This window comes from Neomonachus schauinslandi, chromosome 3, assembly GCF_002201575.2.
Source record: "Neomonachus schauinslandi chromosome 3, ASM220157v2, whole genome shotgun sequence".
NCBI classification, from domain to species: Eukaryota; Metazoa; Chordata; class Mammalia; order Carnivora; family Phocidae; genus Neomonachus; species Neomonachus schauinslandi.
Window position 1 is genome coordinate 9054459 of NC_058405.1, and position 17564 is coordinate 9072022.

General features: G+C 40.2%; 1 protein-coding gene across 1 annotated transcript; it reads left to right on the forward strand.

Moving 5' to 3' along the window:
• The first annotated feature begins 9355 nt into the window (after nt 1-9355).
• TEX30 (testis expressed 30) lies at nt 9356-16212 on the forward strand. The gene is made up of 6 exons (XM_021695994.2): nt 9356-9461; nt 12621-12694; nt 13168-13398; nt 14166-14217; nt 14928-15133; nt 15739-16212. The coding sequence occupies exons 2-6, from the start codon at nt 12680-12682 to the stop codon at nt 15910-15912; spliced, it is 678 nt and encodes a 225-aa protein (XP_021551669.1). The 5' UTR covers nt 9356-9461; nt 12621-12679; the 3' UTR covers nt 15913-16212.
• Nucleotides 16213-17564: the final 1352 nt, after the last annotated feature.

The following is a 17564-nucleotide window of genomic DNA, read 5'->3' on the forward strand; positions in this document are numbered from 1 at the left end:
CCCCGCTACCTTTCCATAGTCTTACATTACATTTTTCTTAAAAAGAAGATCTTGGATATGGAGAGAGGATGTGGCTATAAAGGGGAGCGTGGGGGATACTTGTGGTGATGGATCAGCCCTGTATCTTGATCATAGTGCTGGTTAGCAGAATACAGCACGTGATAAAACTACATAGAACCACACATACATGTGCACACACACACACACACACAAATGAGTGACAAGGAAGAGGACAGTTACCACCTGCACTGGGCTTGGGGTAGATTTATTCATTCAAGAAATATTGATTTGCCAGGCATGATTCCACACACAGGAGATTCAAGGTAAAACTACCACAACAAAACACCCTGCCTTCATGGAGTTTGCAGTTCAGTGAGGCGACAGACGCATTCACAGGATATTAGGGGACCAGGACAGAAGGATAGGAAGAGCGGGTGAGGTGATTAGGTAAGGCCACACTGAGAAAATGCCACGTAAGTGAAGACCCCAAGAAGATGCAGGGTTAGCCACTAGAGGAAGAACAGCCAGGGCAAAGATCCCGTACTGGGGGCATGTCTGGTGGGTTCGACCGTGAGGATAGCAAAGAGGCCTGGATGCCTAGAGCTGAAGGAGCCAGGGAAGATGACCAGTAGGAAATAGAAAGGTAAGAGGTGACAGGACTGATCATATTGTTAAAAAGGAAACCACAGGCCCCAAATGGAGTCCCTTAGAGTAAGACCCCATGTCAGCAAACCAAGACTTAATACTAACTTAACTGCAGTTTCGATCCCCACCCCCACCGCCAATGTAACCTTTAACCAGGCAACATGGAATGTCCTGGTCGGCACTACAGCACTAGGAAATTTACTGATAGACCCCTTCTGTTCCCCTTAGGAGGAGGACCTTGCCTAAAACAATGCATTACTTGCTAACAATTTCCTTTCCCCCAACATTCCCCCCCCCCCCCCCGCCTTTAGAAACCTTTCTTCTTGGGGCGCCTGGGTGGCTCAGTCGTTGAGCGTCTGCCTTCGGCTCAGGTCATGATCCCAGAGTCCTGGGATCGAGCCCCGCATCGGGCTCCCTGCTCCGCGGGAAGCCTGCTTCTCCCTCTCCCACTCCCCCTGCTTGGTTCCCTCTCTCGCTGTGTCTCTCTCTGTCAGATAAATAAATAAAATCTTAAAAAAAAAAAAAAAAAGAAACCTTTCTTCTTCCACAGCTTGATGGAGCTCCCTTTTATTTGCTAGATAGGATGCTGCCCAATTCATGAATCATTCAATAAAGCCAATTTGATCTTGTAGGGGCCAAGGGCAGGCTGCCTTAAAATGTGCCACTTTGGAAATTGATTATTTTAAATAAAAGTTACTTATGAGACAGCCCATGCAAGGACACTCAGACCATGTTCTGTCCCCCTGAAAGCAGGAAATGAATCTCCCCTGCGAAAAGTACTCTCCCTGTACCAGTAGGTAAAGAGTCATCCTTATCACCAGAGATGGAAATTTTAGAGCTGAGGAAGCTGTATAAGCAACCTTTGTTACTTTTTACTAATTTGCTTCCCCGACCCAAATTCTGTTTAGAATTCCTTACTGATTGAAGCCCCCAGAGTTTTCTTTGTTCTGTCAATTAAAAAGTATAAAAAGTGCCTGTCTTGATCATTTCTTTAGATCTCAATTTCATAATTGGGCTTCTGTGCACATGTAATAAAACTTTGGGGTTTTTTTTCTCCTGTTAATCTGTCTCATGTAAATTTAATTCTTAGTCCACCTGGACGATCTCGAAAGACAGAGAATTTTTTCTTCCCTTCAATCTGTTAAATTAGTCAGTTGAGTTTTTATTGTTTAACAATATAAAACTGAGGAGCTAAGATGGCAGAGCAGTAGGAGGACCTTAGGCTTGCCTCCTCCCTGGAACACAGCTAAATAAATACCAAATCATTCTGAATACCTGAGAAATCGATCTGAGGACTGACAAGATGAACTGCACAACTAGAGGGAGAGAAGAGGCTACATTATGGAACGTAGGAGGTGCGGAGACATGAATTGGGGGAGAAACGGATCACAGGTGCTGTAGAGAGGAGGGAGCCCTGTCATGGAGAGAGCCTAGAGGGACAGAGGAACACATGGGGGACTGCGCAAGGAAAACACTCCCCCAAAGCCACTGACTGGGAAAACGAGAGGGGCTGGTTTTTGTGAGTTTTTACAACCAGCAGTGCTCAAAGACTGGAGTTTTAGAGGTCCATGGAATGGCTGGTGTGAAGCCCTGAGGGCGAAGCAGTGCTCCTGGAGAAGGAGGGCAGGTAGCCCGGGAGCAGACGGCAGCAATCTGAGGATCCGCTGGGATGCACTGGGAGAGACGGTTCCCCCTTCTTGGAGTGCATCTGGGAGAGGTGGCGTTGCCTCTCTGAGACAAAAGAGCTGGAGGGTGCCATTACCCACCCCTGCCCCTCAGCATAAGCACAGAGATGCCTGCTGAGGGCTGCTAACCCGGACACTGGCTCTTTCCTGCACTTTTCTCCAGACTCCACATCCTTGCGCTTTGGTGCAACTGCCCTTCTGGGACAAACTGGTACCAGCCCCAGCATGGAAGAACTTCCCCCAGAGGATCAGCGTGGGTCCACGCTGCACTGGTCGCTAAAGCTCGGAGTTTTAAAACTCAGCTGGCCTGCCAGGGATAGAACACAGGTTCACTGCACAGCCAGGTGGGCAAGTGGCCTGGACATAGACAGGGTGAAGGCAGGGATCTGAGGAGCACCTGGGACAACCCCCCCCCCCCCCGCCCACATGCACCACGTCTACTGACCAGAGTTTTGCAAAGCTTCAGCTCTAGTAGAAATAGCATCAGGTCTCTTTCAAAAAACAGACCAGGGTCCACCTAGTTAAAACTTGTCATAGTCTGGCCAAGGTCCTAACACTCCCCACTACAGGCAAGGAGAAACGCTGCAGAAGACTGACATAAGGGAACCAGTAGCCAAAACGCTCAGCAGAATGCAATAGCACACACCAGAGACACTTCCTAAAGCACCAGGCCCTAGACAGTATATGACGTCTTCTTTATGAAGCCATTACTCTCAGTAGCAGGAAACATAACAGGCTTTCCTAACACACAGAAGAAGACAGAGACCTAGACAAAATGCCAAGATGGAGGAATTCACTCCAAAAGAAAGAAAAAGAAAAGGTTACTGCCAGGGATCCAATTGAAACAGATATAAGTAATATGCCTGATCCAGAATTTAAAGCAACAATCATAAGGATACTGGCTGGGCTTGAGAAAAGTATAGAAGACACAGGGAGTCCCTTACTGCAGAGATAAAAGACCTAAAAACTAGTCACACCAAAATGAAAAATGCAATAACCAAGATTTGAACCCAGCTGAATGTAATGACCATGAGGATTGAAGTAGTAGAGGAATGAAAAGTGATATAGAAGCTAAAATTCTGGAAAATAATGAAGCTGAAAAGAAGAGGGAAAGAAAAATATTCACAAATGTAGACTTAGGGACCTCAGTGACTCCTTAAAGCAAAATACCATTTATATCACAGGAGTCCCAGAAGGGAGGGAAAAGGGGACAGAAGGTTTACTTGAGGAAATTATAGCTGAAAACTATAAGGAAACAGACATCTAGATCCAGGAGGCACAGAGAACTCCCTTCAAAATCATCAAAAGCGAGACTACATCAAGCCATATCATAGTCAAATTTACAAAATATAAAGAAAAACTCCTACAAGAACCAAGACAAAAGAAGTCCCTAACTTACAAGGGAAGACAAATAAGGTTAACAGCAGATCTTTCCACAGAAACTTGACAGGCAAGAAGACAGTGGCATGATATATTCAACGTGCTGAACAGGAAAAATATACAGCCAAGAATACTCTTGACTAGTAAGGCTAGCATTCAGAACAGAAGGAGAGAGAAAGAGTTTCCCAGACAAACAAAACTAAAGGAGTTTGTGACCTAACCAGCCCAGTAAGAAATTTTAAAGGGAAATATTGAGTGGGAAAGAAAGACCAAAAATGACAAAGACTAGAAAGAAACAGAAACAACAAAACAACAAAACAAGTAACAAACAACAAAACAAGTAACAAACAACAAAACAAGTAATAATATGGCATTAAACTCATATCTATCCATAATGGACTAAATGCTTCAATTAAAAGACATAGGGTGTCAGAATGGATAAAAAAAACAAGACCCGTCTATATGCTGCCTACAAGAGACTCATTTTAGACCTAAAGACACCTGCAGATTGAAAGTGAGGGGATGGAGAACCATCTTTCATGCAAATGGACATCAAAAGAAAGCTGGAGTAGCAACACTTATACCAAACAAACTAGATTTTATTTATTTTATTTTTAAAAAGATTTTATTTATTTATTTGACAGAGAGAGAGACAGACAGACAGAGAGACAGAGAGAGAGCAGAGGGGAGGGAGGGGGAGGCAGAGGGAAAGGGAGAAGCAGGTTCCCCGCTGAGCAAGGAGCCAGATGCGGGGTTCAATCCCAGGACCCTGGGATCATGACCTGAGCAGAAGGCAGACGCTTAACCAATTGAGCCACCCAGGCACCCCCAGACAAACTAGATTTTAAACCAAAGACTATAACAAGAGATGAAGATTACCAAATCATAATAAAAGGGTCTATCCAATGAGAATATCTAACAATTGTAAATAATTATGCCCCCAACATAGGAGCACCCAAATATATAAAACAATTAATAATAAACATAAAGGAACTCATTGATAATAATATAATAGTAGGGTACTTTAATACCCCACTTACATCAATGGGCAGATCATCTAAGCAGAAAATCAACAAGGAAACAATGGCTTGGAATGACACACTGGACCAGATGGACTTAACAGATATATTCAGAACATTTCATCCTAAAGCACCAGAATACACATTCTTTTCGAGTGTATGTGGGATATTCTCTAGAACAGACCACATACTAGGTAACAAATCAGGCCTCAGCAAGTACAAAAAGATTGAGATCATACCATGCATACTTTCCGACTACAATGCTATGAAACTTGAAGTCAACCACAAGAAAAAAATTGGAAAGACCATAAGTACATGGAGGTTAAAGAATATCCTAGTAAAGAATGAATGGATCAACCAGGAAATTAAAGAAGAAATTTAAAAAAATGTATGGAATAAAATGAAAATGAAAACACAGTGGTCCAAAACCTTTGGGATGCAGCAAAAGCAATCATAAGAGGGAAGTATATAGCAACACAGGCCTACCTCAAGAAGCAAGAAAAATCTCAAATACGCAACCTAACCTTACACCTAAAGGAGATAGGAAAAGAACAACAAGTGAAGCCAAAAGCCAGGAGAAGAAGAGAAATAATAAAGATTAGAACAGAAATCAATGATCTAGAAATAAAAAACCCAGTAGAACAGGCCAATGAAACCAGGAGCTGGTTCTTTGAAAGAATTAATAAAACTAGCCAGACTTATCAAAAAGAGAAAGGACCAAAAAATAAAATAATGAATGAGAAAGGAGAGATCATAACCAACACCATAGAAAGATAAACAATTAAAAGAGAGTATTATGAAAAATTATATGCCAACAAATTGGGCAATCTGGAAGAAGTGGATAAATTCCTAGGAACATATAAACTACCAAAATTGAAACAGGAAGAAATAGAAAACTTGAACAGACTGATAACCAGCAAAGTAATTGAATCAGTAATAAAAAATCACCCAACAAATAAAAGTCCAGGGCCAGATGGCTTCTCAGAAGAATTCTACCAAATATTTATTTTTATTTATTTATTTATTTTTTAAGATTTTATTTTGTTTGAGAGAGAGGTAGAGAGAGAGCCAGAGAGAGCACAAGCAGGGGGAGGGGCAGAGGCAGAGGGAGAAGCAGACTCCCCGCTGAGCAGGGAGCCCGATGCGGGGCTCAATCCCAGGACCCTGGGATCATGACCTGAGCCGAAGGCAGACGCTTAACCAACTGAGCCACCCAGGCGCCCCTCTACCAAATATTTAAAGAAGAGTTAATACCTATTCTTCTCAATCTGTTCCAGAAAAATAGAAATGGAAGGAAAAATTCCAAACTCATTCTATGAGGCCAGCATTACCTTGATTCCAAAACCAGACAAAGACTCCATTAAAAAAAGAGAATTATAGGCCAATATCCCTGTTGAACATGGATGCAAAAATTATCAACAAAATACTAGCAAATTGAATCTAATAGTACATAAAAAGAATTATTCACCACAATCAAGTGGGATTTATTCCTGGGCTGCAAAGGTGGTTCAATATTTGCAAATTTATCAACTTGTACATCACATTAATAAAAGAAAAGATATGAACCATATGATCTCAGTAGATGCAGAAAAAAACACTTGACAAAGTACAGCATCCATTCTTGATAAAACACTCAACAAAGCAGGGATAGAGGGAACATATCTCAATATCATAAAGGCCATCTATGAAAGACCCACAGCTAATATTATCCTAGATGGGGAAAAGCTGAGAACTTTTCCTCCACGGTCAGGAACAAGACAGGGATGTCCATCTCACCACTGTTATTTAACATGGTACTAGAAGTCCTCGCCTTAGCTGTCAGGCAACAAAAAGAAATAAAAGGCACCCAAATCAGCAAGGAAGAAGTCAAACTTTCACTATTTGCAGATGACATGATACTCTATGTAGATGACCTGAAAGGCTCCACCAAAAAATTGCTAGAACCGATACACAAATTCAGTAAAGTTGCAGGATACAAAATCAACATGCAAAAATCTGTTGCATTTCTACACACCAATAATGAAACAGCAGAAAGAGAAATCAAGGAATTGATCCCATTTACAACTGCACCAAAACCCATAAGATACCTAGGAATAAACCTAACCAAAGAGCTAAAAGATCTGTACTTTGAAAACCATAGAGCACTTATGAAAGAAATTGAAGATGACACAAAGAAATGAAAAGACAGTCCACGCTCATGGGTTAGAAGAACAAATATTATTAAAATGTCTATACTACCCAAAGCAATCTACACATTCAATGTGATGCCTGTCAAAAAACCACTAGCATTTTTCACAGAGCTAGAATCCTAAAATTTTTATGGAACCACCCAAGACCCCAAATAGCCAAAGAATCTTGAAAAAGAAAAGCAAAGCTGTGGTCATTACAATCATGGACTTCAAGGTATATTACAAAGCTGTAGTGATCAAGACAGTATTGTACTGGCACAAAAAGAGAAAGATCAATGGAACAGAACAGAAAACCCAGAAATGGACCCATAACTATATGGTCAACTAATCTTCAACAAAGCAAGAAAGAATATCCAATGGAAAAAAAGACAGCCCCTTAAACAAATGGTGTTGGGGAAAGTGGACAGCAACATGCAGAAGAATGAAACTGGACCATTTTCTCACAAGATACACAAAAATAAATTCAAAATGGATCAAAGACCTAAATGTGAGACAGGAAACCATCAAAATCCTGGAGGAGAACACAAATAACAACCTCTTTGACATCGGCTATAGCAATTTCTTATTAGGTCTCTGGAGGCAAGGGAAACAAAAGCAAAAATGAACTATTGGGATGTCATCAAGATAAGTTTCTGCACAGTGAAGGAAACAATCAGCAAAACTAAAAGGTAACCTTTAGAATGGGAGAAGATATTTGCAAATGACATATCTGATAAAGGGTTAGTATCCAAAATCTATAAAGAACTTATTAAAGTCAACACCCAAAACCCAAATAATCCAGTTAAGAAATGGTCAGAAGACATGAAGAGACATTTTTCCAAAGAAGGCATCCAGATGGCTAACAAACACATAAACAGATGCTCAACATCACCCATCAGGGAAATACATACTAAAACTACAATGAGATTCACCTCACACCTGTCAGAATGGCTAAAATTAACTCAGGAAACAATAGATGTTGGTGAGGATGCGGGGAAAAGAGAACCCTCTTACAATATTGGTGGGAATGCAAACTGGTGCAGCCAATGTGGAAAACAGTCTGGAAGTTCTTCAGAAAGTTAAAAATAGCACTACCCTAGATCCAGCAATTGCACTACTAGGCATTTACCCAAAGGATACAAAAATACTGATTCGAAGGGACACACGCCCCCTGATGTTTATAGCAGCATTATCAACAATAGCCAAATTATGGAAAGATCCCGAATATCCATCCACTGATGAATGGATAAAGAAGATGTGGTGTATATATACAATGGATTATTACTCAGCCATAAAAAGAATGAAATCTTGTCATTTGCAATGACATGGATGGAACTAGAGTGTACTATGCTAAGGAAAATAAGTCAGAGAAAGACAAATGCCATATGATTTCACTCATATGTGGAATTTAAGAAATAAAACAGATAAACATAGGGACAAAAAAGGAGAGAGGCAAATAATAAAACAGATTCTTAACTATAGAGAACAAACTGAGGGTTGCTGGAGGGGAGGTGGGCAAGGAGGGGGGTGGGTTAAATGAGTGAAGGATATTCATGGGGGCACTTGAGATGAGCACTGGATGTTATGCACAAGTGTTGAATCACTAAATTCTACTCCTGAAACTAATATTACTGGAATTTAAATAAAAACTTGAAACTAAAACAAAAACAAAAAAATAATAGAAAACCTTGGTGGTCATTGTAAGGGCTTTGGCTTTCCTTATGAGAGAGATGGGAAGCCTCTGGAAGGCTTTGACAGGAGGTGTTTACATTTCAACCAGGTCCAGCTGGTTGCTGTGATGATCAGGTAGCAAAGAGGTGGAGGCAGAGATGGGAACAAGAGAGCATTTAGTAGATTATTTCAATAATCCAGGCAGAGGGCGCCTGGGTGGCTCAGTTGGTTAGGCGACTGCCTTCAGCTCAGGTCATGATCCCAGGGTCCTGGGATCGAGTCCCGCATCGGGCTCCCTGCTCTGCGGGGAGCCTGCTTCTCCCTCTCCCACTCCCCCTGCTTGTGTTCCCTCTCTCGCTGTGTCTCTCTCTGTCAAATAAATAAATAAAATCTTAAAAAAAAAAAAAAATAATCCAAGCAGAGTTGAATGGGGGCACTCCAACCAGTCCGGTAGAAGCAGGAGAGGCAGCTGGCTTTTGTTTGTATTTGCAAACAGAGTCAACAGGATTGACAGACTGTGGGTGTGAAAAAAAGAATAATGAGAGTTGACCTCACGTTCGTGGACCTGCGCAACAGTTGGAACGGAGCTGCTGGGATAGGGAAGGGTCCAGCGCGGAGTGAGCCGGGGGTGAGGCAGCGACTGGAGGCGGCTCCTGAGCCACCCCGGAGCTGGTGAGTACCTGCAGCCCCGCCCCCAAGGAAATGGGTGGAAAACTCCCGCTCCCAGCGTGCTGCGCGCGCCGGTCCGCGCGCCCGGGGGGCGGGGCCTGTGCGCGTGCGCCGAGGCGGAACGGGCTGGCGGGTGCGGCGAGGCGGTCACTTCGAGCGCGGTAGTTTGTCCCGTGAAGGGGAGTGAGGACGGTTGGGTGCTCTTGGCCACCTTCCCTTCCCCGGTAAGTGCGGCGGCGGTGGCGGTTGGCGCCGCCGGCGGGGCCGGCCTCCAGAGGAGGGTGCTGGCGCGCCTGGTGGCCCCATTTGAGACATTTCGAGCTCGCGGCCGTCGCCCCTCGGGGGCTGTTGGTCGTCTCCGTGAGGCGGTCGGTGTAAGCTCGGTGCTCGCGGGCCCGGCCGCCGGGGTTTCGCCCGCCCGGCAGATGGCGAGGCCGGAGTGAGGGAACGGGGCGGGCGGGGAGAGGCGAGCCGCGGGGGGCCGTGAGGGGTCGCGCCGGGCCCTGGGGACGGCCACCGCGCAGCCCCGCGCACGCGCGCCAGTTGAGTGAACGATTGGAGCCTCAGGTGCCTTCGAATCCCAAACTCCTGGGGGACCTCGCTCCGAATTTCTGCGCTGGGACCGCTCGGTGTCTGTTGTGGACCCGGCCGGATTATCAACCCCCGGAAGACTTGAACTCTTAACGTTTTTGTTTGCCCACGACTTGCAGCGTACTGCTGTAGATACGATAGATAAAGCCCACGGCTGTTTCTGGTTGGAAGTTACGGTTGGTTGTGGCATTTCGGTCCTTCGGCGTGAGATGCGATCGCTTATTGCACGCTGAGCCTGAGTAGTCCTGCAGGTCACTCTCGAAGGCTCGCGATGTGGGGACACTGCTGAAAAGTGCAGAGACTACCGACTCCTCGTCACGGTGTCTCCGTAGCTCCCCGTTTGCAGAGCCAGACTTGTCCTGCTCTATGCGAATTCAAAACCGGAGGCTGTAGCCTAGACTGCCGAGACCAGCTTACGGTGGGGTCATACTGTTAGTAGTGGTAGTCCAGAACATGTGCACCAGTCGTGAAGAATAGACCGTTGAGCAGGAGATCTGGAAGGGAGTAGAGTTTTTCTGGAAACACACACACACACACACACACACACGAGTTGTTGAGGAGTAGTATTCGAGGCTTAAGATAGTGGGTTGAATACGTGTATCTGATATTACTCCCTCCTGAAATCTCACCAGAATTACAGTAAAGAAGTTTTTTAAAAGACGTAAATCCAAATGATGGAGAGAATGGGAAAGGAAACAACAGCAGTAAAATATTGGGGTCTGGAAAGCAAATGTTCTTCGCAAACCTTAGCTTAATTCTAAACCTGCAACAAGGAATACTGTGGAACAAGTCTCTGCAAACCACAGAAACTGGCAGCACCAGACACCTTGAGAACTGCCAGTGAAGGAAATGGCGTTGGGGGCGTAGGTGGAGGACTTGAATAAAGCTTAAACTTAGGTGAAATCTGTTCGAGAAGCAATTCGATATCTACATCTCCTTCCCTATTTCACATTTTTGGGTGACTGCCTTTCTCCTATTAGAAGGCTGGAGGCTATTCCCTTGAGAACATAAAACAGGATCTTTGAACCAGGGGACCCCAGGCACACTTAATTATGGGGCTACATTTATGAAAGCAGGGGCACTCTGCACTTTGCAGTGTCCCCACATCGCGAGCCTTCAAGAGTGACCTTCAGGACTACTCAGGCTCAGCTAGACTAACTCCCCTCAGGCTCAAATAAGAATTTTTCTACACACACATACACATTTGTGGAAAGACAGATGGTAAGTTGGTCACAGTGGTTGCTTCTGGGAAAGGAAAGGAACTAGGTGGCTGGGGGAGAAGGATGTGAGGAGACTTAACTATTTACATTTTTGTTCTTTTAAAATTCTGTACCATATGCATATATTACCTATTCAAAAATCAAATGTATTCCTTAAAAAATATAATTTCAAATGAATATACCGTTTGATACAGCAGTTCCTCCCCCACAAATTTATTATATAGGTTTGTCTACACAAGAAAATAATGTAAGTACATGCCATTTATCACCATATTTTAGCAAAAGATTGGAAACAATCTCAATGTTCATTAATAGATAATGGTTGGTGAAATAAATTATGTACGACCCTTCCTTGGAATATTCTGCAGCCATAAAATGAAAGAAGCTCATTGTATAAAGAAAAAAGTAAGCACAAAGTGGATTTTAAATGGTGGGGGATTCAGAAAAATATCATGGATTTATTTTTTTAAAAGGAGGGGTATGTGTGTATATATGTATAAAATATCTGGAAAGATATGTAAGAAGTAGGTAATATTAGCTGACTTTGGAGAAGGGATCTGGATAACAAGGCAAAAGTGGAATAAGGGAGGCTTTTCACTGTATATTTTTGGTACCTTTGAACTTTGAACCCTCTTACTGTTATCCAGTGAATGAATAAATAAATGTTAACAGGAAATAATAGATGAATAGTGGAGATGTTGGTAATACCCTGAACAATAAAAGATCTCTTACAATAGGAAGGAATGCTGCATAACAATCCCAGAATCTCAGTGGCTTATATTTCATGTTCTTGGTTCTTCAGTGGCTTAGATCTTAGCTGGATTAGGCTGGACTCCAACTTTAGTTTTGGGTTCATGTCTGCAACATGTATCTTTGTTCTGGGACCCAGGCTGAAAAAGCAAAAATACCTGGAAACGTGCTCTTCTGATGGCTGAGGGTGGGAGTTCAAGGGGGGCTTCTTGAAATTTGCCCTGTTTCTGCTCAGAAGTGACACATTGCAACTTTTACATATATTCCATTAGCTAAAGCAATGTCATATAGTCAAGCCCCAAGTCAATAGGGTACAGATGTATGTACACTGTGCCTACTGGGAGGCTCTGCAAAGGCACCTAACAAAGGGTGTGGATATATACTTCTGTTGCAGGGTAGGAGGAGGAGTTGGGAAAGATAATGATGAAAGAAATGGGTTAATAGAAAAATACTCTGACATTAAATTGAAGATAGTTGGTTGAGAATAAAGATGCTTAGAAAAAAAGATATGCATATATGCCAAGATGCAACATTCTACTTTGGTATGGATTTTCTTAAGGTTTCCTTGTCAAGGTATCACATTGGCTTTTCTTATGTAACATCTGCCATCCCCACACCTGGCCCTGTAACCCAATTCTGAGTGCCCATGGTTTTAGGAAGTTTGAAAATAATTAATGAAATAATGCACCTGTAAAAAGGCACTAGTTCTTAGAGAAGTAGTTCTAAATTTGTTTATTTCAGCTCTTGAATGTGTTCATTAATAGTTCTTATGTCATATCCATGTCTGCCAACCCACCTTTCACAACAGAATCTTCTTTTCAGGGAGATGTCCTTTGCTTCTCAGATGTAATGCACTTTAAGTTTGTTATTCAACAGTGAAAATGAGTCATACAGAGGTAATACATATTTTCATACGTTCTGCATCTTCAGGGTTCCTTTTTTTTTTTTAAGTCATGTGGCTCCAGAGTAATTTTCTTATTTTTAACTTGTACTGTGAGAGACAGTTAGCATTAGTGGTTAAAGGAAGGACTTTTGGAGCAAACTGCCTGAGTTTGAATCCTAGCCACTAGCCTATATAGCTAGTGGCTGTATAACCTTGGGCACATTACTTAACCTGCTGTGCCTGTTTTCTCATCTATAAAAAGTATTTGCTTCATAGAATTATTAGGAAGGTTAAATAAGTTAATACATATAAAGCACTTATAATAGTACCTGACACACAATAAGTACTTAAATATTAGCTGTTGTTAATAATGCTTTTTATTTGGAGGCCATGTGAATCATGGGCCTCACAGAACAAACATAGTTATTTAGTTGTCTGAATAGGCAAGGAAGTAATTTTTGATCCCTTTATTCTCTTGAATTCCAGGTTAAATTAAAAATACCTTTTGGAAATAAATTACTAGATGCTGTTTGTTTGGTACCTAACAAGAGCTTAACATATGGAATAATTCTTACACATGGAGCGTCAGGAGATATGAACCTTCCTCATTTGATGTCACTGGCATCCCATCTTGCATCTCATGGTTTTTTTTGCCTGAGATTTACCTGTAAAGGCCTTAATATTGTACATAGAATTAAGGCATATAAATCAGTTTTGGTAAGAAAATTTCTTTATATTTACTTATAACGGAATTTTGTTTTAAAATTCTTAATACATTTAAGACAAATTCTATTAGCAGTCATTTGGTTTATCTTAAAAAACTTCTAATGAATATTCTTAGAAACTCAACAGTACATGAGGGCTGTATAGTAGTCAGATTTCTCTTTGCTCTCAGTTTCCATGGAGATGAATGCTCACATCATAAATGTTCTTTCATGGTACTACCAAGGAAACTATGATGTAATTTTCTTAATGGAATTATATAACTTCAGAATATAGTTCTGGATATTTGCCTACTATACTATGAATGTACAAATATAGTACAGTTTTGAAACTGTAAAATCCCTGGATAACACAAATTTGAAATTTTTAAAATCCAGATTATTTCAAACTTGCTAAGTTTTTCAGGGCTTTAAATTACATTTTGGTACTATTCTGTATTGGTTGGAAGCTTTTACTGGCTGTTTTTTTTAATGTAATTCTTTAAAAATATTTTAGTACTTTAATTCTTTTAGACAGGCCAAGTAGTTTTTTTTCCTCATTTATTTGCCTGTATTTACCCAGCTATGATTTGATAGTGACAGCATGACCAGAAGAGCAAAGAACTAGTTTAGTTGCCTCTTTCAAGAAGAATCCCTTGAGATTTTATGGTTGTCTTTGCAAAGAGTTTTATACATTTCACTAATGATGAGAAATACTTGTTGGTTTTCCAGTGGAATATTTCATAGGAGAAGAACTGATAATTTTTTGGTTGGTTTTTCTAGAATTACCTAAAGACCTCAGGAGAATACAAACTGGCAGGTGTTTTCCTTGGTGGTAAGTTGCAATACTTGCTTTTAAATCTATTCATATTAATATAGGAACAGGTGATCAGGAATTAAAATTAATTGATGATAGGAAGCTAATTTAAGAATTTTTTGTTTTGGGGCGGCTCAGTCGTTAGGCATCTGCCTCTGGCTCAGGTCATGGTGCCAGGGTCCTGGGATGGAGCCCCGCATCCGGTTCCCTGCTTGTCGGGAAGCCTGCTTCTCCCTCTCCCACTCCCCCGGCTTGTGTTCCCTCTCTTGCTGTGTCTCTCTCTGTCAAATAAATAAATAAAACCTTTAAAAAAATTTTGTTTTTGTTTTTGTTTTGGTAAGTCACTTTGTTGTATAACATCAAAGTACTTTATATATTTAAAGCAAATTTAAATCTCATAAATACGTATTGTAACCCAAAGAGCTTTTCTTTTATTTATATCCCTGAGTCACTGTCTCTCAAATGATTCTTCATAAGGATTGTCCTTACCTCAAGTATTCTTCAGGGGAAAAAAAAAATTCCATTTTTTTTTTGACTTGGGATCAATGTTTAGCATTTCATGAAGCTATAGATGTCCATTATGGGTATTATAACTTGATAATTGCCACCTTTTGGAGTTAAGTGATAGAGTTATGGATGAACAGTAAATGAAATCTAATTTGCCATATTATCACTTCTATATATGAATGTTTATATTTCAAACTGAAATTAATTTTAATTGATTTTAGGTCGTTCAATGGGCTCAAGAGCAGCTGCTTCTGTAATGTGCCATATTGAGCCAGATGATGCTGATGATTTTGTTCGAGGTCTCATTTGTATTTCTTACCCACTGCACCATCCAAAGCAGCAACATAAACTTAGAGATGAAGATCTCTATCGTATAAAAGATCCTGTATTGTTTGTGTCAGGCTCAGCAGATGAAATGTGTGAAAAGGTGAATTATAACTTGATGTTTGCGTAAATGAGAGTGAATGAAAGACAGTGTCTTGGGAACAAGATGTTATCTGCAACTTTCTGTCTCTTTAAAAGGTCCTGATTGGACTCATGTTAATTTTGTGACTTAGTTACCTGTTGCTTTGGAGAACTGAAAAATAGAAGCATACTGACAGAATTCATCTCCCTGGAAAGAGTTGCTAAATGGATTGACTCTTATTTGGGAATAAAAGATTAATATCTGAATTTTGTGATTTTGGGATTTATACTAGACCGTACATTTGATTTATCATTTCAACATTTAAGCAGATTCTTCAGTTTGTTAAAAAATTGACTCGAGAAAGAGTAACTTGTACATGTTACTATATATTGTCAGTAATGAATGCTTGATCTGTTCTGTGGTATTGCTGTATTTGAGAGATGTGGACTGCCACTTCTGTGGACGTTTCTTTGCATATTCCATTGCCTTGAAAGTTGTCTGTAGAGTAGGTATTTAATGAATATTTAGTGAATGGATGCCAGTATAGGTGGTGCAGGGGAGAGAGAGGATCTTTATTAAACCCTAAAAGAGCATTAGTCTAGCATCCTCTTCTTTTTTTCCTTTAGAACTTGTTGGAGAAAGTGGCACAGAAAATGCAAGCTCCCAATAAAATCCACTGGATTGAGAAGGCAAATCATTCCATGGCAGTGAAAGGACGGTCAACAAATGATGTTTTCAAAGAAATAAATACACAGATTTTGTTTTGGATCCAGGAAATCACTGAAATGGACAAGAAATAATTGTATTTAGCTAAAAGCTATGTTATTTTGAATACAGATTACAGTCCATTTGATAAAGAACAGCATACCTCTCAGCATTATGAGATATTTCAGATGAATTTAATGTTCTTTAATGTTTCCCCCATTTTTAAAACATGTTTTAATTGTGGAAATTAAGGTCCTTTATAAAATATCTTTTGAAAGCACTGTTATAGTTGTATAAAGATGATGTACAAATATTGAAGGTGGTCTAAATATAATTTATTTTCATTAATATAGTTACGTTGTGAAAAAAAATTAAACATTTGAATTTTGTTACAATGGAACTTTTGTCTTATTTGCTATGCAACTGAGAAAGTACTCTTCATTTTGCAGAGCAGTGTCTTTAAGAAAGGAAAACAACAGTTTACTGTGGTAAATTTAGTCAGTTTTATAGAATGTATGCATTCATTCCCCGAATCTTTTAATCTTGCGGGATAGGAAGATACATTTTCAAATATGGGGACTCTGAACATTGTTTTTGGGATGAAGTAGCTTTCATTCAAGAAATGTTTCCTGAAATGTAGGTCATTTAAAGTTGATTTTTTCCCTGATTAGGTTTGTAAAGATGAGTAAATACTTAAGAGCTTAAATATAATGGAGGAACTTGATGTCTAGACCTCTCTCTGATTAAGGGGAGAAAGAAGTAAGAACTAAACCGTGGGACTAACATCTGTGCTGTATCTAGGCAGAGTTAGGGTACTTACTTTTGGCTTGGAAAGTTCAGTTAATACCTGGACTGGACTTGAGTAGTATTGAGTTATATATTAAAAACATAGTGTCTGTATTTCCTACAAAGGGCACAAAATGTGATGGGGCTGATATATAAGTTTGTAGTAAAGAGTCGTTTTCTATAGTAAGATATTAACTCTTTTTCCTGGCTTCTTTACTACTCTAATATTAGGCCCTTCAGACAACCTCAGGGTGGCCTGAGCAGCTTATAGATTTTTGAGGTCCCTCATTCTTCTTTCTCTGATGGAGTCAATGGATTTTAATTATTTGTTCATTTTTCTAAATAGTACATAAAGAACAGAAGCCTAGATAACAATGTCCAAATTGTTTTATATTATAGAATGAAACTATGAAGTCAAATTTTCTATATCACTCAGTGTATAATAATTACTTTTTGACTAAATTTCTCAAGGCCTAAATTTTTAAAAATTGTATATATTTAATCATTGATTAACATTCAGAACTTTAAAACACTACTGATGTCAAAATATAAACATGTAAAAAACATCCAGAGCTGACAAATACAATCATAGTGTATAAACAAGTATAAATCAATTGGGAAATATTAATACTGTAAATCAGAAGTAAAACTAATGGGAAAATGAAAAGGAAAACTTATTGTAGAGCAGACTATAATATAAAAGTACAATGAAGAAATAAATTTAAAAGGTTACTAGCCAGGTTATATAGTTATAATATTCAAGTTTGCAAATTAAAGTATAGGCATGATATAGATAACCAAAGATACTATAACAAATATAGAGATAATGTAGGTCATTTAAAGTTGATTTTTTTCCCTGAGTGGCCTGTAAGAAACTTCCTGATTGATGAAAAGGCTTGTCTTTTGAGAACTGTGTACCTAGTCAGGGGTGGGGAACACATAACTCCTAGAGAGAGATCAG

What these genes read in the sequence shown, in the direction of transcription:
- TEX30 (XM_021695994.2), top strand. An exon ending in GGCAGGTGTTTTCCTTGGTG is followed by an intron (nt 14,218 to 14,927) that starts GTAAGTTGCAAT and finishes AATTGATTTTAG; the next exon opens with GTCGTTCAATGGGCTCAAGA. An exon ending in CAGATGAAATGTGTGAAAAG is followed by an intron (nt 15,134 to 15,738) that starts GTGAATTATAAC and finishes TTTTTCCTTTAG; the next exon opens with AACTTGTTGGAGAAAGTGGC.